The 22,552-nt window shown below is 46.0% G+C and overlaps 1 protein-coding gene across 1 annotated transcript in view; it reads right to left on the bottom strand.

The window, feature by feature from the left end:
- Positions 1 to 22,552, bottom strand: part of UBXN6 (UBX domain protein 6) — a 1,665,022-nt gene that overhangs the window by 1,362,732 nt on the left and 279,738 nt on the right. The window contains exon 2 of the mRNA XM_044090584.1: positions 18,140 to 18,309. Coding sequence (XP_043946519.1) covers positions 18,140 to 18,309 — 170 coding nt within the window. The remainder of the gene's footprint in view (positions 1 to 18,139; positions 18,310 to 22,552) is intronic.

The raw sequence follows: 22,552 nt of genomic DNA, 5'->3' as shown, positions 1-22,552 counted from the left end.
CAGAAAGTACAGCTGTACAAGTTACCTTTCCATAACGACTGATGTTCAGATTTGTATTACAGAAAGTACAGCTGTACAAGTAGTAAAGTTTCCCCATCACTTTTACACATCTCTATGTTTGTATTACAGAAAGTACAGCTGTACAAGTTACCTTTCCATAACGACTGATGTTCAGATTTGTATTACAGAAAGTACAGCTGTACAAGTAGTAAAGTTTCCCCATACACTTTTACACATCTCTATGTTTGTATTACAGAAAGTACAGCTGTACAAGTAGTAAAGTTTCCCCATCACTTTTACACATCTCTATGTTTGTATTACAGAAAGTACAGCTGTACAAGTTACCTTTCTATAACGACTGATGTTCAGATTTGTATTACAGAAAGTACAGCTGTACAAGTTACCTTTCTATAACGACTGATGTTCAGATTTGTATTACAGAAAGTACAGCTGTACAAGTAGTAAAGTTTCCCCATACACTTTTACACATCTCTATGTTTGTATTACAGAAAGTACAGCTGTACAAGTTACCTTTCTATAACGACTGATGTTCAGATTTGTATTACAGAAAGTACAGCTGTACAAGTTACCTTTCCATAACGACTGATGTTCAGATTTGTATTACAGAAAGTACAGCTGTACAAGTTACCTTTCTATAACGACTGATGTTCAGATTTGTATTACAGAAAGTACAGCTGTACAAGTAGTAAAGTTTCCCCATACACTTTTACACATCTCTATGTTTGTATTACAGAAAGTACAGCTGTACAAGTTACCTTTCCATAACGACTGATGTTCAGATTTGTATTACAGAAAGTACAGCTGTACAAGTAGTAAAGTTTCCCCATCACTTTTACACATCTCTATGTTTGTATTACAGAAAGTACAGCTGTACAAGTTACCTTTCCATAACGACTGATGTTCAGATTTGTATTACAGAAAGTACAGCTGTACAAGTAGTAAAGTTTCCCCATCACTTTTACACATCTCTATGTTTGTATTACAGAAAGTACAGCTGTACAAGTTACCTTTCCATAACGACTGATGTTCAGATTTGTATTACAGAAAGTACAGCTGTACAAGTAGTAAAGTTTCCCCATCACTTTTACGCATCTCTATGTTTGTATTACAGAAAGTACAGCTGTACAAGTTACCTTTCCATAACGACTGATGTTCAGATTTGTATTACAGAAAGTACAGCTGTACAAGTAGTAAAGTTTCCCCATCACTTTTACACATCTCTATGTTTGTATTACAGAAAGTACAGCTGTAAAAGTTACCTTTCCATAACGACTGATGTTCAGATTTGTATTACAGAAAGTACAGCTGTACAAGTAGTAAAGTTTCCCCATCACTTTTACACATCTCTATGTTTGTATTACAGAAAGTACAGCTGTACAAGTTACCTTTCCATAACGACTGATGTTCAGATTTGTATTACAGAAAGTACAGCTGTACAAGTAGTAAAGTTTCCCATCACTTTTACACATCTCTATGTTTGTATTACAGAAAGTACAGCTGTACAAGTTACCTTTCCATAACGACTGATGTTCAGATTTGTATTACAGAAAGTACAGCTGTACAAGTAGTAAAGTTTCCCCATCACTTTTACACATCTCTATGTTTGTATTACAGAAAGTACAGCTGTACAAGTTACCTTTCCATAACGACTGATGTTCAGATTTGTATTACAGGAAGTACAGCTGTACAAGTAGTAAAGTTTCCCCATCACTTTTACACATCTCTATGTTTGTATTACAGAAAGTACAGCTGTACAAGTTACCTTTCCATAACGACTGATGTTCAGATTTGTATTACAGAAAGTACAGCTGTACAAGTAGTAAAGTTTCCCATCACTTTTACACATCTCTATGTTTGTATTACAGAAAGTACAGCTGTACAAGTTACCTTTCCATAACGACTGATGTTCAGATTTGTATTACAGAAAGTACAGCTGTACAAGTAGTAAAGTTTCCCCATCACTTTTACACATCTCTATGTTTGTATTACAGAAAGTACAGCTGTACAAGTTACCTTTCCATAACGACTGATGTTCAGATTTGTATTACAGAAAGTACAGCTGTACAAGTAGTAAAGTTTCCCCATACACTTTTACACATCTCTATGTTTGTATTACAGAAAGTACAGCTGTACAAGTTACCTTTCCATAACGACTGATGTTCAGACAGATTAGTGTTGCAGTAGCCTAAACTACATGGGTTATATCCTGTCAAGGATATGAAAACTGGCCAACTTCCAAAGTTTTACGGCACCTTCAATGCATCCTAACAGCGGAATACTTCAAGGAGAGCAGTACTAAGGCAGTGGTTAGGGTGCCAAACCTTCAAAGCTTTCATGTCTCAGCGTAAGGGAGACTAGAACCCTGCACTTTAGTTGTATGCCAGGAAAAGGGGAAAATAAAAACATATCCACATCCTGGCAAAAAACATAACACACAAAAAAAAAGGGAGATGGAGAAAGGGACACTGCTCCTACGACAGGGACACTGCTCCTACTGCAACAATGACTTATTCAGAGACCTACTATTACAATATGTTAACTTACACAAGTGTACCATGTTCATCATTAGCCTAAGCTACAGAGGTAGATTACTAGAGGTTAGAAAGAAAGGGGGGGGGGAAGAAGTGTCAGAGTCCAGAAGCCCCTGTAAAATAGTCCTAGCAAAATCTGCTCTGGAGCTGGAAAAAGAATGCACAGAGGACCACACTGCTGTGCCTTAAGAACACTTCTAGCATGCATGCCTTTCTAAAAAGTCATTGAAGGCAAAGTCCTACTAGAACTGTCCCTAAATTTACCTGGACATGACCTGTTCCAGTGAGATTACCATAGAACTGTCCCTAAATTTACCTGGACATGACCTGTTCCAGTGAGATTACCAACGAAGAACAAAAAAACAATAGCATGGAGCTACTATTAGAAATTGTCTGTTTTGACACCGACTGTCATTTTTCCTCATCTTCCTAGAAAGTGAATAGCTGATCAAAGTTCCTGAAAGTTTTAGCCCTGTCAATGTAGTGTCTGAGGTGTCTGTGGACAAACAAGGTATGTAAAATACTTTCTCCCTTATTTTACGGATTTGCAAACATGACAGGGAGATGAAAAGCCTCGCTCAATATGAACTCTGAAACTACTTAAGGCACAAAAGGATTGTTCTCAAAGACACCGTATCCTTACGAAAAATGAGGTAGGGTGGACTCGCCAGAACAGCTTGTAACTCAGGCACTCTTCTAGCAAAAGTGAGAGCAAAGACTCAGTCTGCCTTTAAGAATGCTCTTGGGTTTGGGAAGCTCCACCCTTCTTTTTTGAGGCCACCCCTTCCACTACTTGTTTAAATTCAGTTTGCCCGAACCTTGTTGAGACTGTTCTATTTCCTGGAAAGCTCTAATCCCACTTTGGCAAGGGGGGGGGGGGTTATAATCTGAATGACCTCCAGCATTAAATTTCCATCAAATCTTTTACAAATCTCAGCAGAAGGAGAACCAAACAAAACACACACAGGGCAACATTCAAGATCTTAACTTTGACATCCTCTGGCAAATTCTTAGAACATAATCAATCAAACCATCTCATTCCTGATCCAGTGGCAGTTGCTCTGGATACAGCATCAGGAGAGCCATAAGAACACCCCAAAAAGACAGACAGACAGACAGGTAGATTACCTGAGAAACAGAGGCTACTAAAATTTCAGAGATGTCAATCTCTAAGAAAGAGAGGTTTATTTTAGTTCAATGTGTTAACCGGATAGGCGAGCTGGTCTACTCACCCTTTTCAGTCACAACCCAGAAGCTTAATACATAATTAACAAATAATTAGCAGGAACAATGCTGGAACATTACTAAGTACATTAATAATTCAAAATAATAATGAATTATAAAATCAAAACAGCTCATTAATAAGTAGCACAAGAAAGGATTACTTAAAGCTAGACTCTGTTAAATTACAGTTTTGCACCTCCCATAAATGTTCGAGTGTCTTCACTGCTGCAGTCATCACTCTTGGGTTATCCTGCCGTCAGGCGGTCCCGCAGTCGGCCAGAGTTCCAAAGTCTTGGTCCGGCGTCGGTTGCTGTCGCCTCCTCCCTGACGTCAGTGCGTCGGGGTATATAAGAAGCAGCCAACGCCATTTTCTTCAGTTTTCCTTGCCCCAGATGTCAGGTGCCCCCAAAAAGATAGGCAATACATATTGCTTACAAAACATACAATAAGGTATAAACAAAACCTGCAGTAACCAGCAAATACACCACATAGGTAGTATAGTGTAGAAAGGTATAGATAAGACCCAGCTAAGAAAGAGGGGATGGCGGGTGGGTAACCAGGACTGCAGCAGTGAAGACGCTCGAACATCTACATTTATGGTAGGTACAAAACTGCACTATGCTCATCGTGTTTCACTGCTGCAGTCATTACACTTGGGTTGAATCCCAAAGCTGAGTCAGGGTGGCTGGTTCTATAGAGGATTTGGTGCGGCTATGATGCCCTGCAGCACTGCAGTGGCAAAGCCAGCTCTGGATCTAGAGTAAAGAGGCAAGTGGTAATGCTTGGTAAAGGTGTGCACTGAACTCCAAGTTGCAGCTTCCAAAATGTCTTTGGTAGGTACTCCTCTAAGGTAGGCAGTAGAAGTAGCAGTTGCCCTGGTGGAATGTGGTCTAATGTTAGATGGTACAGGTTTCCCATGCTGTGTGTAGCAGAACCGGATACAGTGTCCTATCCACTTTGAAATGGTCTGCTTTGAAATAGCATTTCCCTGTGATCCTGCAGCATATGATACAAACAATTGCTCAGTTTTTCTGAAAGCTTCTGTTTTGTCCAAGTAGAAGCGTAATTGCCTGTGTATGCCCAAGGAATGTAGAAGTCTCTCCCCTTTATTCTGGGGATTTAGATAAAATGTTGGCAAGTGAATAGTTTGGTTACGAGCCACACTGGATACCACCTTAGGCATAATGGTAGGGTTTATTCTTAAAGAAACCCTGTCTTGGTGGAAAATGATAAAAGGCTCCACTGCCATTAGTGCCTGCAGTTCTGAGACTCTTCATGCTGAGGTTATTGCCAGAAGCAGAGCAGTTTTCCATGATATATATTTTAATTCTGCTGAATTGGCTGGCTCAAAAGGAGGTAAACTGAGCTTTTCCAAGACAAAATTGAGGTCCCAAGTAGGTGTTGGTGCTCTCCGGGGCGGTCTTATGTTTTTAGCCCCTCTGAGGTACTGCTTTAGCAATGGATGAGAGAAAATAGGAGGATCTGTGTTGTAATGAGCAGAGATGGCAGAGGCATGGATCTTAATGGATGAGAAGGATAGTCCTTTGTCCAGCATCTCAGTTAAGTATTGAAGTATCTGAGGAATGTTAGGGACAAGGTGGTCAAGGCTTTGAGCCTGGTTCCAGGCACAGAATCTCTTCCACTTTTCTGAATAAGATTTCCTGGTGCTAGGCCTCCTGGCCTCCAAAATGACATCCATAACAGCTTTAGAGAGAGGTGTTGTCTGTTTGGCTAATGAATCTGCCATGCAACCAGGTTTAAGGTTTTGAGCTGACTGTGCAGGATCTGATTTGTTTTGTTGAGTCAGAAGGTGTGGAATTAGAGGTAAAATCCAAGGTGGGCCTTGAGCCAAGTTCTTTAAGATTGGGTACCAATGCTGGCGTGGCCAGTCTGGAGCAATCAGAATCATCTGTGGTTTTTCTTGTCTGGCTTTTAGGAGTACCTTTGAAAGGAGAGGCAGAGGTGGGAAGGCATAAACATTTAGGCTTTTCCAGCCGAACGAAAGAGCATCCACTTTCCATGCTTGTGTGTGATAAGTCCTAGTGCAGAATTTTTGCAGTTGGCAATTCAGTGGGGAGGCAAAAAGATCTATGTCCGGGCACCCCCATTTTTGCATTATCATGGTGAAGACTTGTGGATTTAATTTCCACTCGTGAGGATCCATGGTGTTTCTGCTTAAGTCGTCTGCCAGAGTATTTTTCTTACCTGGCAGGAATTGTGCTTGCAGATGAACTTGATAAGTTAGAGCTGTGTTCCACAAGGTCACGGCTTGTCTGCATAGGGGGTAAGAATGAGTGCCCCCTTGCTTGTTTATGTACCACATTACTGTGGTGTTGTCTGTCTTTAATAATAATTGTCCTGGATGCAGAAGGTCCTTGAAAGCTGTTAGGGCATTTTGTACAGCCAACATCTCTTTTTGATTGATGTGAAGATGCATTTGGTCTGTGGTCCATTTGCCCTGAATACATTTTCCTGCCATGTGTGCTCCCCAGGCGTAATCTGAAGCATCTGTTGTTAAAGTCTATCTGGCTGTGGGGAGAGTGAAAGGCTGACCCTTGTTGAGGTGACATGCCTGTGCCCACCATCAAAACTCCTGTTATAGGCAGGGAATTAGTGGTATTACTGTTTCCAAGCTGTGAGAGTGTTGAGTCCAAACACTTTTTAGGTGCCATTGTAATTTCCTCATATGTAGTCTGGCATATGGAATTAGTAGTATGCAGGATGCCATGAATCCCAAGGCCTGCAGAATTTTTCTTGCAGGGAGTTGGGACTTTGTTGCCATCAATTGAAAATACTGAGTCAGTTGTCCTTGTTTGTCTGGCGTGTGATAAGCCAGCTGGGCCGTTGTATTTAAGCTGGCACCCAGGAATATTATCTCTTGTGAGGGCACTAGTTTTGACTTCTTTTCGTTTACTGTGTACCCTAGGCAACTTAACAACCTTTTTACAAACGCCAGATGCTTTAGAAGAATGTTCTTGCTCTCCGCTTGAATCAGGCAGTCGTCCACGTATGGATATATTTGAATTCCTTTTTGTCTGCAAAATGCAATTACTGGTGCCAGGAACTTTGTGAAGACCCTGGGCGCTGTAGATAAGCCAAAGGGCAGTGCAGAGAATTTGTAGTGCATTGAACCAGCTATGAATCTGAGGTATCTTCTGCAATTGTGTCTGATAGGAACATGCAGGTATGCCTCTTTGAGGTCCAAAGTAACAAGCCATGCTTTCTTGCCCAACATGGGAAGAAGCTGTTGTAGTGTCAACATTCTGAAATTCGTAACATCCAGGTAAGTATTTAGAGTAGAAAGGTCTAGTATGGGTCTCCAGGCTTTGTCCTTTCTGGGGACCAGGAAGAGTCTTGAGTAAAATCCTTGTCCTTGTTCCTGCTGTGGCACTTTTTGAATAGTTCTCATGTCCATGAGGGCTGTAATTTGTTTTTGTGCCTCTGCCCATTGATTTTGTGGCAGGCCTGGCATTCCTTTTAGCCTTGGAAAACTGTGAAAGTGGAACCTGTAACCTTGAGACACAATATTCAGCACCCATTTGTCTTGGGTGATTGCTTGCCAGTTTTGTGAAAAAAGTGCTAGTTTCCCCCTAAGGGAGCTGCCAAAAGGGAAGAGTTTGGCATTGGAAGGGGGAAGTCATTGGGACTGTTTCCTGTAAGGTTGTGACTTGTCCTCACCTTCTTTTGGGGTTGAAGCACCCCACTGTCGTGGTCTGTAAGAGCCTTGGGGCTGAGATCTGCCTCTTGGGCGTATGTATCTGCCTCTTTGTGGCCTGTCTGACACTGGAAAGGACCAATGTTTTGTAGGCCAATTCCTGCTGAATCGTGGTAGCTGTACCTGTAAGAAATCCTTCACTGTTTGCATAGATTTTGCCTTATCCTCCATTTTCTTTAATACCTCTTCTGCCTTAACACCAAATAAAATATCTTGCTGTAAAGGAGCATCCAATAATTTTGCCTTAACGTGATCTGGTAAACTTTGTTCTTTTAACCAAGCATGCCTTTGAATCACAGATCCTGTAACTGCTGCTCTACAAGAAGCTTCTAATGAATCAAAACCACATTGCAAAGTATGCTTTCCCACTTGTTCAGCTGCATGCAATAAATCCTGCATTTCCTTATAATCAGGTTGTTCTGCACATGTGCTCATTTTCTGTTTTAACTGAGACAGTAAATATTGTTGATATTTAAGCATGTGAAACTGGCAATTTAAAGCCTTCACTGCTAAAGTTGTAGAGGTGTAAACTTTCTTCCCCCATCTGTCTAATGCTCTAAAATCCCTGTCTGAGGGAACTGGATTTTTAGCCGTGGAAGCCTTTACCCCTTTGGGACACTGGGAAATAGTTTCTGGGTCAGCAACAGGGTTTTTATAAAGAAATTTGTGAGAGTCAGGGACTCTGTAGTACCTGTCTGGCTTGACTGGAGCAGGGGGTAAAGAATCAGGATTAAAACTGGATTCAGAGAACACATCATCCACAATATCCAACACTGGCGGAATAGCAAGGGGCCTGTGCTGAGGCAATAAAAGAAAGTCTCTGAGCCTTTTCTTGGATTCTGAGTAATCCTGGCCCTCCCAATGGAAATGCTCCCTCATGGTATGTAAGGTTTCCCCAAAAGAGTAATCCTCAGGAGGAGAGGCTGAAGGAATTGATTCTTCAGCATCAGAGTCCTCATAGGGGGGTAAGAGTATCCCTGGTCTGAAGAGGAATCAGAATAAATGGAAACCCGGTCAGAGGAATCATAGTCTGTATCCTGCCTTGGCCTTTTATCAGGAGGGGGATGGGAACACCTGATCACAGTAATTAAGTCTTCGGCCATTTTGAGCATCTGTTTTTTAGGCATGGAGGCCTGTCCAGGTGAATGCTGTACTTGCTTCTTTGTCTTTAATGGAGTTTTAGACTTGGCTGTAGTTGCAATGGTAAGTTGTGAAGGTCTGAAAACACCCTCAGAAGCCGATGCCTGCTCAGCGGCTCTGGACCCATCTGAAGGGTTAGTCTCCATAGGCCCAGCACCTTGAGTATCCAGAGGCCAAGGCACCTCCACGTGGGAGTCGGTCACGGCCTGTGGCTCTGAGATAGCGGGTGTCAGGGGCTGCGAAAGCGCCTCACTGAGAACCGGCGACTGGCCTAGAAGAGGCTTTGTCAGTTTTGGGCCTCGGATGCCTGTCCTTATCCTTATCTTTGCGTTTTTTGTGAATTCCGGTCGTCGGTTTTTCCGACGGCATGGTATAATTAAACCTTCGGCCAAAGTAATGGCGAGCAAAATCAAACCAACGTTTAATAGTGCGTTTGTTAAATCTAGCACAAAACCGACAACTAGTGACGTCGTGATCTCGGCCTAGGCATGGGATACAGTAAGAATGAAAATCCTTATGAGGTATTTGCTTCCCACAAGAAATACAATTATTAACTTTTACTGACATCGGTCTGAGGCAAAAAAAAGTTTCCCCAACGGGGTACTTAGCTTTATTGAAGACTTCGGTTCTGAAAAACGAATTTGATATCTCAGGAGTCGGCCGACCGGCACTTGCGAACTGCTTTTGCTTCGGGCACCGCGCAGCAAGAAAGACTGAAGAAAATGGTGTCAAGGAGGAGGCGACAGCAACCAATGCCGGACCAAGACTTTGGAACTCTGGCCGACTGCTGGACCGCCTGACGGCAGGATAACCCAAGTGTAATGACTGCAGCAGTGAAACACGATGAACATCTAATACAGTCAGTTTCTTTGCATAAATGCTGTACAACAGCAACTTTGAAAGATTTTAGAGTTTGACAAACTATTCCTTCACTGGGAAAATCATTCCATATGGCTAGGCCTATGTTTGATAAGGTTCTTTCACATACTGCATTCCTGAACCTCAGTCTAGAGAGTGTTAGACCTTCATCCTGTGAGCTTCTTAGGGTAAGTAACAGCTATGGTTAATAGCAGTCTTTTTAATGGGAGAGCAGTAATAATTAGATTCAAGGATCTTGTAGATTAATGTAGCTTGGAGAGAAGTAGCTTTTCCAATAAGCAGTTAACTTTCTCATATTTTCAAAAGCAAACAAGCAGAAATTTTGACACACTAGCCTAATAATTCAGAATTCCGGACACTAAAGTAGAATAAGAACATGTTTTCTTCCAAAAACTATCAAAACACTTCCCATCATTGTCAGAAGGGATAGAGTTAGCATTTACAAGATGCATGGCAAAAGATGGTTTTGCCAAAGAAATAACTGCATGGATGGATATGTGATTTCAAAATATAAACTTGTGGTTCTGGGGAACTTTAAATTTATCACCATTTAACTGACTTTGGGGTGGGGGGCGGGGGGCAAGAGGTTGATTGTCAATTATATTGCAGACTGCCAAGAAAACATCATCTAATACTGGTAGGACACAATGAAAAGTTGCAGGATGAGGAAAAGTTAGCTGTAATAAGTCATAATATCTTTGCAGGGATATATGAATTTCATTCTATTCACACTGAAACAAATTATTCATTCTGGTTATAGTTTCAGGAAAAAAAGATAACACTACAGGGGGAGAGTGTGGGGAAAAAAAACTTTCTTCAGAATCTGATTCCATTTCCTGTGTCACTGGTGCTGGACAAATACAATCCCATACTAACTCTGTTTTTTCAAACTGGGAATCAGTACCTCAAAGAAAAAGGAAACATTTTCTTTTAAATTTTTTTTGAGGAATCAGTCTCTTAGGCAGTGCTGCAGTATGTATACCTTTGTCTCACAGGCTACCCTGCAGTGTGTTTACCCATGCTGCTGTCACACAGACTGTGCTGCAGTGTGTTTACCCTTGTTTCTGTCTCACAGACTGTGCTGCAGTGTGTTTACCCTTGTTTCTGTCTCACACATTGTGCTATAGTGTATTTACCCTTGTTGCTGTCTCACAGACTATGTTGCTGTCTCACAGACTATGCTGCAGTGTGTTTACCCTTGTCTCGCAGCCTGAGCTGCAGTGCGTTTACCCTTGTTACTGTCTCACAGGCTGTGCCGCAGTGTATATACCCTTGCTGCTGTCTCACAGTCTGTGCTGCAGAGTGTTTACCCTTGTTTCTGTCTCACAGACTGTCCTGCAGTGTGTTTGCCCTTGTTTCGGTCTCATAGGCTGTGCTTCAGTGTGTTTACCCTTGCTGCTGTCTCACAGGCTGCACTGCAGTGTGTTTACCCTTGCTGCTGTCTCACAGGCTGCACTGCAGTGTGTTTACCCTTGCTGCTGTCTCACAGGCTGCACTGCATTGTGTTTACCCTTGCTGCTGTCTCACAGGCTGCACTACAGTGTGTTTACCCTTGCTGCTGTCTCACAGACTGTCCTGCAATGTGTTTACCCTATACGCTGTCTCACAGGCTGTGCCGCAGTGTGTTTACCCTTGTTCCTGTCTCATAGACTGCGCAGCAGTGTGTTTACCCTTGCTGCTGTCTCACAGACTGCACTGCAGTGTGTTTAAAAGACTGTGCCACAGTGTGTTTACCCTTCTTGCTGTCTCACAGACTGCACTGCAGTGTGTTTACCCTTGTCTCACAGTCTGGTCTGCAGTGTGTTTACCCTTGTTTCTGTCTCATAAACTGTGCCGCAGTGTGTTTACCCTTGTTGCTGTCTCACAGACTGTGCTGCAGTGTGTTTACCCTTGCTTCTGTCTCACAGACTGTCCTGCAGTGTGTTTACCCATGCTGCTATCTCACAGACTGTCCTGCAGTGTGTTTACCCTTGTTGCTGTTTCAAAGGCTATGCTGCAGTGTGTTTACCCTTGCTGCTGTCTCAAAGGCTGTGCTGCAGTGTGTTTACACTTGTTCCTGTCTCACAGACTGTGCCGCCGTGTGTTTACCCTTGTTTCTGTCACACAGACTGTCCTGCAGTGTGTTTACCCATGTTGCTGTCTCACAGACTGTGCTGCAGTGTGTTTACCCTTGTTTCTGTCTCACAGACTGTCCTGCAGTGTGTTTACCCATGCTGCTGTCTCACAGACTGTCCTGCAGTGTGTTTACCCTTGCTGCTGTCTCAAAGGCTGTGCTGCAGTGTGTTTACCCTTGTTCCTGTCTCACAGGATACACTGCAATATGTTTACCCTTGTTCCTATCTCACAGGTTGCGCTGCAGTGTGTTTACCCTTGTTTCTGCCTCACAGGCTGTGCTGCAGTGTGTTTACCCATGTTCCTGCCTCACAGGCTGTGCTGCAGTGTGTTTACCCTTGTCTCACAGGCTCTCCTGTAGTGCGTTTACCCATATTGCTGTCTCATAGGCTACGCTGCAGTGTGTTTACCCCTGCTGCTGTCTCAAAGGCTGTGCCGCAGTGTGCTTACCCTTGTTTCTGTCTCACAGACTGTGCCACAGTGTGCTTACCCTTGTTTCTGTCTCACAGACTATGTTGCAGTGTGCTTACCCTTGTTGTTGTCTCACAGAATGTGCTGCAGTGTGCTTATCCTTGTTTCTGTCTCACAGACTGTGTTGCTGTGTGCTTACCCTTGTTGCTGTCTCACAGACTGTGCCACAGTGTGCTTACCCTTGTTTCTGTCTCACAGAATGCGCCACAGTGTGCTTACCCGGGTTTCTGTCTCACAGACTGTGCCGCAGTGTGCTCACCCTTGTTGCTGTCTCGCAAACTGTGCCGCAGTGTGCTCACCCTTGTTGCTGTCTCACAGACTGTGCCACAGTGTGCTTACCCTTGTTTCTGTCTCACAGACTGCGCCACAGTGTGCTTACCCTTGTTTCTGTCTCACAGACTGCGCCACAGTGTGCTTACCCTTGTTTCTGTCTCACAGACTGTGCTGCACTGTGCTTACCCTTGTTGTTGTCTCACAGAATGTGCTGCAGTGTGCTTACCCTTGTTTTTGTCTCACAGACTGTGTTGCTGTGTGCTTACTCTTGTTTCTGTCTCACAGACTGTGCCGCAGTGTGCTCACCTTTGTTGCTGTCTCACAGACTGTGCCGCAGTGTGCTTACCCTTGTTGCTGTCTCACAGACTGTGCCGCAGTGCGCTACCCCTTGTTGCTGTCTCGCAGACTGTGTTGCTGCGTGCTTACCCTTGTTGCTGTCTCACAGACTATGCCGCCATGTGCTTACCCTTGTTTCTGTCTCACAGACTGTGCCGCAGTGTGCTTACCCTTGCTGCTGTCTCGCAGACTGTGTTGCTGCGTGCATACCCTTGTTGCTGTCTCACAGACTGTGCTGCAGTGTGCTTACCCTGGTTTCCGTCTCACAGACTGTGTTACTGTGTGCTTACCCTTGTTTCTTTCTCACAGACTGTGCTGCAGTGTGCTTACCCTTGTTGCTGTCTCTGCCTGTGCTGCAGTGTGCTTACCCTTGCTTCTGTCTCACAGCCTGTGCTGCAGTGTGCTTACCCTTGTTTCTGTCTCACAGCCTGTGCCGCTGTGTGCTTACCCTTGTTTCTGTCTCAGACTGCGCTACAGTGTGCTTACCCTTGTTGCTGTCTCACACACTGTGCCACAGTGTGCTTACCCTTGTTTCTGTCTCACAGCCTGTGCTGCCATGTGCTTACCCTTGTTTCTGTCTCATAGCCTGTGCCGCCATGTGCTTACCCTTGTTCCTATCTCACAGACTGCGCTGCAGTGTGTTTACCCATGTTGCTGTCTCACAGACTATGTTGCAGTATGTTTAACCTTGCTGCTGTCCCACAGGCTGTGCTGCAGTGCGTTTACCCTTGTTGCTGTCTCACAAGCTGTCCTGTAGTGAGTTTATCCTTGCTGCTGTCTCTTAGACTGCACTGCAAGGTTTTTACCCTTGCTCCTGTCTCACAAACTGCGCCGCAGTGTGCTTACCCTTGTTCCTGTCTCACAGGATGCTCTGCTGTGTGTTTACCTTTACTTCTTTCTCACATACTATGCTGCAATGTGTTTACCCTTGTTCCAGTCTCACAGACTGCACTGCAGTGTGTTTACCCTTGTTTCTGTCTCAACAACTGTGCCACAGTGTGTTTGGCCATGTTCCTGCCTCACACGCTGTGCTGCAGTGTGTTTACCCTTGTCTCACAGGCTGTCCTGTAGTGTGTGTTTACCCATACTGCTGTTTCATAGGCTACGCTGCTGTGTGTTTACCCTTGTTTCTGTCTCACAGACTGCACCACAGTGTGCTTACCCTTGTTTCTGTCTCACAGACTGTGCCGCAGTGTGCTTACCCTTGTTGCTGTCTCGCAGATTGTGCTGCAGTGTGCTTACCCTTGTTGCTGTCTCACAGACTGTGCTGCAGTGTGCTTACCCTTGTTGCTGTCTCACAGACTGTGTTGCTGCATGCTTACCCTTGTTGCTGTCTCACAGACTGTGTCGCCATGTGCTTACACTTGTTGATGTCTCACAAACTATGCAGCAGTGTGCTTACCCTTGTTGCTGTCTCGCAGACTGTGTTGCTGCATGCTTACCCTTGTTGCTGTCTCACAGACTGTGTCGCCATGTGCTTACACTTGTTGATGTCTCAAAGACTGTGCCTCAGTGTGCTTACCCTTGTTTCCATCTCACAGACTGTGTTGCTGTGTGCTTACCCTTGTTGCTGTCTCACAGACTGTGCCACAGTGTGCGTACCCTTGCTTCTGTCTCACAGCCTGTGCCACAGTGTTTTTACCCTTCTTGCTGTCTCACAGACTGCACTGCAGTGTGTTTACCCTTGTCTCACAGTCTGTCCTGCAGTGTGTTTACCCTTGCTGCTATCCCACAGGCTGTGTTGTAGTGTGTTTATCCTCGCTCCTGTCTCACAGACTGTGCCACAGTGTTTTTACCCTTCTTGCTGTCTCACAGACTGCACTGCATTGTGTTTACCCTTGTCTCACAGTCTGTCCTGCAGTGTGTTTACCCTTGTTTCTGTCTCATAGACTGTGCCGCAGTGTGTTTACCCTTGTTGCTGTCTCACAGACTGCGCTGCAGTGTGTTTATCCTTGTTTCTGTCTCACAGACTGTCCTGCAGTGTGTTTACTCATGTTGCTGTCTCACAGACTGTCCTGCAGTGTATATACCCTTGCTGCTGTCTCAAAGGCTGTGCTGCAGTGAATTTACCCTTGTTCCTGTCTCACAGGATGTGCTACAATACGTTTACCCTTGTTGCTGTCTCACAGGCTGTGCTGCAGTGTGTTTACCCTTGCTGCTGTCTCACAGACTGTTCTGCAGTGAGTTTATCCTTGTTCCTGTCTCACAGGTTGCCCTGCAATGTGTTTGCCCTTGCTCCTGTCTCACAGGCTGTGTTGCAGTATGTTTACCTTTGTTTCTGTCTCACAGGCTGTGCTGCATTGTGTTTACCCATGTTTCTGTCTCACAGGCTGTGCTGCAGTGTGTTTACCCCTGTCTCACAGTGTGTTTATCCATGTTGCTGTCTCATAGGCTATGCTGCAGTGTGTTTACCCTTGCTGCTGTCTCAAGGGCTGCACCACAGTGTGCTTACCCTTGTTGCTGTCTCAGCCTGTGCTGCAGTGTGCTTACTCTCGTTTCTGTCTCACAGCCTGTGCCGCAGTGTGCTTACCCTTGTTTCTGTCTCACAGATTGTGCCGCAGTGTGCTTACCCTTGTTTCTGTCTCACAGACTGTGTTGCTGTGTGCTTACCCTTGTTGCTGTCTCACAGACTGTGCTGTAGTGTGGATACCCTTGTTTCTGTCTCACAGACTGTGCTGCTGTGGGATTATCCTTGTCTCTGTCTCACAGACTGTGCCGCCGCGTGCTTACCCTTGTCTCTGTCTCACAGACTGTGTTGCTGTGTGCTTACCCTTGTCTCTGTCTCACAGACTGTGCCGCAGTGTGGATACCCTTGTCTCTGTCTCACAGACTGTGCTGCAGTGTGCTTACCCTTTTCTCTGTCTCACAGACTGTGCCGACGTGTGCTTACCCTTGTCTCTGTCTCACAGCGTGTGCCGCCGTGTGCTTACCCTTGTCTCTGTCTCACAGACTGTGCCGCCGTGTGCTTACCCTTGTCTCTGTCTCACAGACTGTGCTGCCGTGTGCTTACCCTTGTCTCTGTCTCACAGACTGTGCCGCCGTGTGCTTACCCTTGTCTCTGTCTCACAGACTGTGCCGCCAGTGCTTACCCTTGTCTCTGTCTCACAGACTGTGCTGCCGTGTGCTTACCCTTGTCTCTGTCTCACAGACTGTGCTGCCGTGTGCTTACCCTTGTCTCTGTCTCACAGACTGTGCTGCCGTGTGCTTACCCTTGTCTCTGTCTCACAGCGTGTGCTTACCCTTGTCTCTGTCTCACAGACTGTGCCGCCGTGTGCTTACCCTTGTTTCTGTCTCACAGACTGTGCTGCCGTGTGCTTACCCTTGTCTCTGTCTCACAGCGTGTGCCGCCGTGTGCTTACCCTTGTCTCTGTCTCACAGACTGTGCCGCCGTGTGCTTACCCTTGTCTCTGTCTCACAGCGTGTGCCGCCGTGTGCTTACCCTTGTCTCTGTCTCACAGCGTGTGCTGCCATGTGCTTACCCTTGTCTCTGTCTCACAGACTGTGCCGCCGTGTGCTTACCCTTGTCTCTATCTCACAGACTGTGCCGCCATGTGGTTACCCTTGTCTCTGTCTCACAGAGTGTGCCGCCGTGTGCTTACCCTTGTTTCTGTCTCACAGATTGTGCTGCTGTGTGCTTACCCTTGTCTCTGTCTCACAGACTGTGCCGCCGTGTGTTTACCCTTGTCTCTGTCTCACAGACTGTGCCGCCGTGTGCTTACCCTTGTCTCTGTCTCACAGACTGTGCCGCCGTGTGCTTACCCTTGTCTCTGTCTCACAGACTGTGCTGCCGTGTGCTTACCCTTGTCTCTGTCTCACAGATTGTGCCGCCGTGTGCTTACCCTTGTTTCTGTCTCACAGATTGTGCTGCTGTGTGCTTACCCTTGTCTCTGTCTCACAGACTGTGCCGCAGTGTGCTTACCCTTGTCTCTGTCTCACAGAATGTGCCGCCGTGTGCTTACCCTTGTCTCTATCTCACAGACTGTGCTGCCATGTGCTTACCCTTGTCTCTGTCTCACAGACTGTGCCGCAGTGTGCTTACCCTTGTTTCTGTCTCACAGACTGTGCTGCCGTGTGCTTACCCTTGTCTCTGTCTCATAGCGTGTGCCGCCGTGTGCTTACCCTTGTCTCTGTCTCACAGACTGTGCCGCCGTGTGCTTACCCTTGTCTCTGTCTCACAGCGTGTGCCGCCGTGTGCTTACCCTTTTCTCTGTCTCACAGCTGCAGCCGCAGTGCTTACCCTTGTCTCTGTCTCACAGACTGTGCTGCCGTGTGCTTACCCTTGTCTCTGTCTCACAGCGTGTGCTGCCATGTGCTTACCCTTGTCTCTGTCTCACAGACTGTGCCGCCGTGTGCTTACCCTTGTCTCTGTCTCACAGCGTGTGCTGCCGTGTGCTTACCCTTGTCTCTGTCTCACAGCGTGTGCCGCCGTGTGCTTACCCTTGTCTCTGTCTCACAGATTGTGCCGCCGTGTGCTTACCCTTGTCTCTGTCTCACAGCGTGTGCCGCCGTGTGCTTACCCTTGTCTCTATCTCACAGACTGTGCCACCATGTGCTTACCCTTGTCTCTGTCTCACAGAGTGTGCCGCCGTGTGCTTACCCTTGTTTCTGTCTCACAGATTGTGCTGCTGTGTGCTTACCCTTGTCTCTGTCTCACAGACTGTGCCGCCGTGTGTTTACCCTTGTCTCTGTCTCACAGACTGTGCCGCCGTGTGCTTACCCTTGTCTCTGTCTCACAGACTGTGCCGCCATGTGCTTACCCTTGTCTCTGTCTCACAGACTGTGCTGCCGTGTGCTTACCCTTGTCTCTGTCTCACAGATTGTGCCGCCGTGTGCTTACCCTTGTTTCTGTCTCACAGATTGTGCTGCTGTGTGCTTACCCTTGTCTCTGTCTCACAGACTGTGCCGCAGTGTGCTTACCCTTGTCTCTGTCTCACAGACTGTGCCGCCGTGTGCTTACCCTTGTCTCTATCTCACAGACTGTGCTGCCGTGTGCTTACCCTTGTCTCTGTCTCACAGACTGTGCCGCAGTGTGCTTACCCTTGTCTCTGTCTCACAGACTGTGCTGCCGTGTGCTTACCCTTGTCTCTGTCTCACAGCGTGTGCCGCCGTGTGCTTACCCTTGTCTCTGTCTCACAGACTGTCCTGCAGTGTGTTTACTCATGTTGCTGCCTCACAGCGTGTGCCGCCGTGTGCTTACCCTTGTTTCTGTCTCACAGACTGTGCCGCCGTGTGCTTACCCTTATCTCTGTCTCACAGACTGTGCTGCCGTGTGCTTACCCTTGTCTCTGTCTCACAGACTGTGCTGCCGTGTGCTTACCCTTGTCTCCGTCTCACAGACTGTGCCGCCGTGTGCTTACCCTTGTCTCTGTCTCACAGCATGTGCCGCCGTGTGCTTACCCTTGTCTCTGTCTCACAGCGTGTGCCGCCGTGTGCTTACCCTTGTTTCTGATCACCTCCTGGGATGACACTACGCTGCTCTTTTGTTGTTTCTTCTCCATCCTAGCCAAGGCCGCTGCTGCTGCCATTTGCGCTTCCTCAGAAGGAATGTCTCTAGGCTTTGAACATGCACTTGTCTGCTTGGCTGCTGCTGCTGCTGCCTGCTGGGACCTAAAAGAAGAAATACAAAGTTAATACAAGAAATACATCAACTGCCTACAGTAAAGAATACATTATATATACGGTTCTTACAGCACGTACCACTGCTCAGGAAAAAAAAAAACATTTTCCAACTGTTCAGCAGCAGACTGCTTTTTCTAGTGCTGACATATACACAAGTTATGTATTCACTCTTCCAAAAGATCCATCCACATTACTGAGAGGACTAAGTCCCAAGCTAAACATCTTGTGTTGTTCCTCATGAAATAATTCACAGAATAACACTGAACCAAAGGAAAACCCGGACCTAGAGATCACATCCAGGTTACTGTGTACTGCAAACACATTCACTTAGCCACTGCACAAACACCATCTAAGGATGCATTTGAAGGCAGCCTGAGTAGTATGCAAAGCCTTGGCACAGTGTGTCCTATGCTCTAGACATAAATATATGCTATGTTTTTTATTATAACAATGGAATTTGAGCAAAACTTCAGAACTGTTAACTCTTACACACTGGACCTCAAACTTCTTTCAGAATATGATACAAGCAGCCAATAATCTTTCCCAAATGATTTGGTTTTGAGACACAAAATCGCAGCTGCCTGTATACATCTGCACAGTGAAATACACGATTCCCTCTATTACAATAATTAGTGAAGAATACTTGCCAGTTAATGGCCTCACTTACATTTTGTCTGCTGCAAATTTAGGCAAGAAATAAGGATTTGCTGACATGCACACTTTTTCAGAGTACAAGATAAGTAAAGAAATTAAACAGTGGAGGCTTAGAATTCAGAGGTTCTCCCGAATGAAGTGACAGTTACTAGGAAGAGTCTTTCAAGACAAGAACATTTGAGTCCAGTAGTTATCGCAGGTTTACTGGTGGCTGCATTAGATTGTTTTTGTTAATACAAAATAAAGGTCCCACAGAGGAAGAGGATCCATGACAGGGAGATGCAGAAGAAAAAGTGATTTTCAGAAATGCCTTCCACACTTTTAATGAAGCTAGTGCTAAAGAGTTTGCATCATGACGAAAGACGTGAACAGCAGATAAATGCATATCAATGAAGAACAGACAAATCCCAAATCAAAAACTAGCTAAAAAGATACCTCTGGAGCACTGAAAGGATCTATGCCCACGCTGTTGCCCATTTTCTTTTGTTTTACATTTTTTACGGGGTTCAGTCTTTGAGGTTAGGTAACCATATGAGCACACTGTTAGGGTTAGATGAGTCCCTGACCATTTCTGGAAGTGGATAAACCATGTGATTAGACACAGAGAAAGATGGGGGTTTGCTGGAATGGTGTGACTGACGACTCTTGACTGTTTTCAGACAGAATCTATACCAGGGGGACCAGACCTACCAGGGCCAAAAGGAAGCTAGTGAGATGAGACAGCCCTTATTATGCACCTTGTTTTCTTCAGAAATTTAGGAATAACGGGAAATGGGGGGCAAGAGTAAAGAAGGCCACAACTGGCCAAATGTTTTCCTGTGATGTCATCCAAAAGAAGAAGAATAAAGGAAAAGAAGTTACTCGATTTCAGTGTTTGTTGGAGAAGCAAAGAGATCATAAGGCTTCTCCCATTGCCAGAACAAGCACCACCTGAGCTGTCTCCTATGGAAGTGGCTTCTCCCAGATGTGACTGAAAAAAAAAAGATAGGAACTGTAACAAAGGCCCACTCCCATACTTTCTAGGCCTCCCAGCACAGGGGGTAGAACTGCTAGCAAAGGTCCATTCCCATATGCTCTTGGCCTCCAAGCACAGAGGGGTAGAACTGCTAGCAATGGTCCATTCCCATACTCTCTTATCCTCCAAGCACAGGGGGGTAGAACTGGTAGCAAAGGTCCATTCCCATATGCTCTTGGCCTCCAAGCACAGAGGGGTAGAACTGGTAGCAATGGTCCATTCCCATACTCTCTTATCCTCCAAGCACAGAGGGGTAGAACTGCTAGCAATGGTCCATTCCCATACTCTCTTATCCTCCAAGCACAGGGGGGTAGAACTGCTAGCAATGGTCCATTCCCATATGCTCTTGGCCTCCAAGCACAGGGGGGTAGAACTGCTAGCAATGGTCCATTCCCATACTCTCTTATCCTCCAAGCACAGGGGGGTAGAACTGCTAGCAATGCTCCATTCCCATACTCTCTTATCCTCCAAGCACAGGGGGGTAGAACTGCTAGCAATGGTCCATTCCCATACTCTCTTATCCTCCAAGCACAGGGGGGTAGAACTGCTAGCAATGGTCCATTCCCATACTCTCTTATCCTCCAAGCACAGGGGGGTAGAACTGCTAGCAATGGTCCATTCCCATACTCTCTTATCCTCCAAGCACAGGGGGGTAGAACTGCTAGCAATGGTCCATTCCCATACTCTCTTATCCTCCAAGCACAGGGGGTAGAACTGGTAGCAATGGTCCATTCCCATACTCTCTTATCCTCCAAGCACAGGGGGGTAGAACTGCTAGCAATGGTCCATTCCCATACTCTCTTATCCTCCAAGCACAGGGGGGTAGAACTGCTAGCAATGGTCCATTCCCATACTCTCTTATCCTCCAAGCACAGGGGGGTAGAACTGCTAGCAATGGTCCATTCCCATACTCTCTTATCCTCCAAGCACAGGGGGGTAGAACTGCTAGCAATGGTCCATTCCCATACTCTCTTATCCTCCAAGCACAGCGGGGTAGAACTGCTAGCAATGGTCCATTCCCATACTCTCTTATCCTCCAAGCACAGGGGGGTAGAACTGCTAGCAATGGTCCATTCCCATATGCTCTTGGCCTCCCAGCACAGGGGGGTAGAACTGCTAGCAATGGTCCATTCCCATACTCTCTTATCCTCCAAGCACAGGGGGGTAGAACTGCTAGCAATGCTCCATTCCCATACTCTCTTATCCTCCAAGCACAGCGGGGTAGAACTGGTAGCAATGGTCCATTCCCATACTCTCTTATCCTCCAAGCACAGGGGGTAGAACTGGTAGCAATGGTCCATTCCCATACTCTCTTATCCTCCAAGCACAGGGGGTAGAACTGGTAGCAATGGTCCATTCCCATACTCTCTTATCCTCCAAGCACAGGGGGGTAGAACTGCTAGCAATGGTCCATTCCCATACTCTCTTATCCTCCAAGCACAGCGGGGTAGAACTGGTAGCAATGGTCCATTCCCATACTCTCTAGCCCTCCCAGAACAGGGGTTAGAAAGTACAGTTGCGTACACTTACCATAAATGTAGATGTTCGAGTGTATTCACTGTTGCAGTCATCACACTTGGGTTATCTGCCTGCAGGTAGCGCTCAGTCAGCCCGAATACCATAGACTTAATATTTCTGCGTTGGTTGCTGTCACTCCAGGACTGATGTCAGGTCGTCATGGGGTATAAAAACAGGCAGCCAACGCCATTACATCAGTTTTTCTTGCCCCAAATGTCAGGATTCCCCCAATAGGGAGCTAAGCTATGGTGGGAAAATCACCACCAATAAAAAGTAAATACCAATACCCCCGTAACGGGTGAGTAATATACATGGAGAGGAGAGAGAGAGAAAGAGAGAAGGGGGCTGGAGGGAGGGATAGCAGGACTGCAACAGTGAATACACTTGAACTGTACTATGTTCTTCGTGTTTCACTGTTGCAGTCATCACACTTGGGTTGATTCCCAAAGCTGAAGAAAAGGGTGGAGCAGTCAAGAAGAGTTTGGGATGGCTAGTATGTCCTGCAGGACCGCTGCTGCAAAACCCACCCTGGATTTGGAAAATATAGGCAGGTGATAATGCTTGCTGAATGTGTGTACAGAACTCCAGGTAGCAGCTTCCAGAATGTTTCTGGTAGGGACTCCCCTGAGGAATGCTGTAAAAGTAGAAACTGACCTAGTAGAGTGTGTTCTGACCCCCTGAGAGGTTGGTTTCCCATGGTGGTTGTAGCAGAAGTGGATACAGTGTGCTATCCATTTGGAAACTGTCTGTTTTGAAATGGCATTGCCCTCTACCCCTGGTGCAAAACTGAGTAGTAACTGGACAGATTTCCTGAAGGGCTTAGTCCTATCCAGGTAGAATCTGAGCTATCTGTGCACATCCAAGAAGTGCAGGATCCTTTCCCCTTTATTTTGAGGATTAGGGAAGAAGGCTGGCAAATGGATAGATTGGTTGACAGCCATGCTGGACACCACTTTAGGCATAAAGGAAGGATTAGTCCCGAGGGAGACCCTGTCAGCATGACAAATAATGAAGGGTTCCACAGCCATAAGTGCTTGTAGCTCA

This window comes from Protopterus annectens, chromosome 13.part0 (assembly GCF_019279795.1).
Source record: "Protopterus annectens isolate FY-2018-M chromosome 13.part0, PAN1.0, whole genome shotgun sequence".
NCBI lineage: Eukaryota > Metazoa > Chordata > Ceratodontiformes > Protopteridae > Protopterus > Protopterus annectens.
This window is presented reverse-complemented; position numbering and strand designations above follow the sequence as displayed.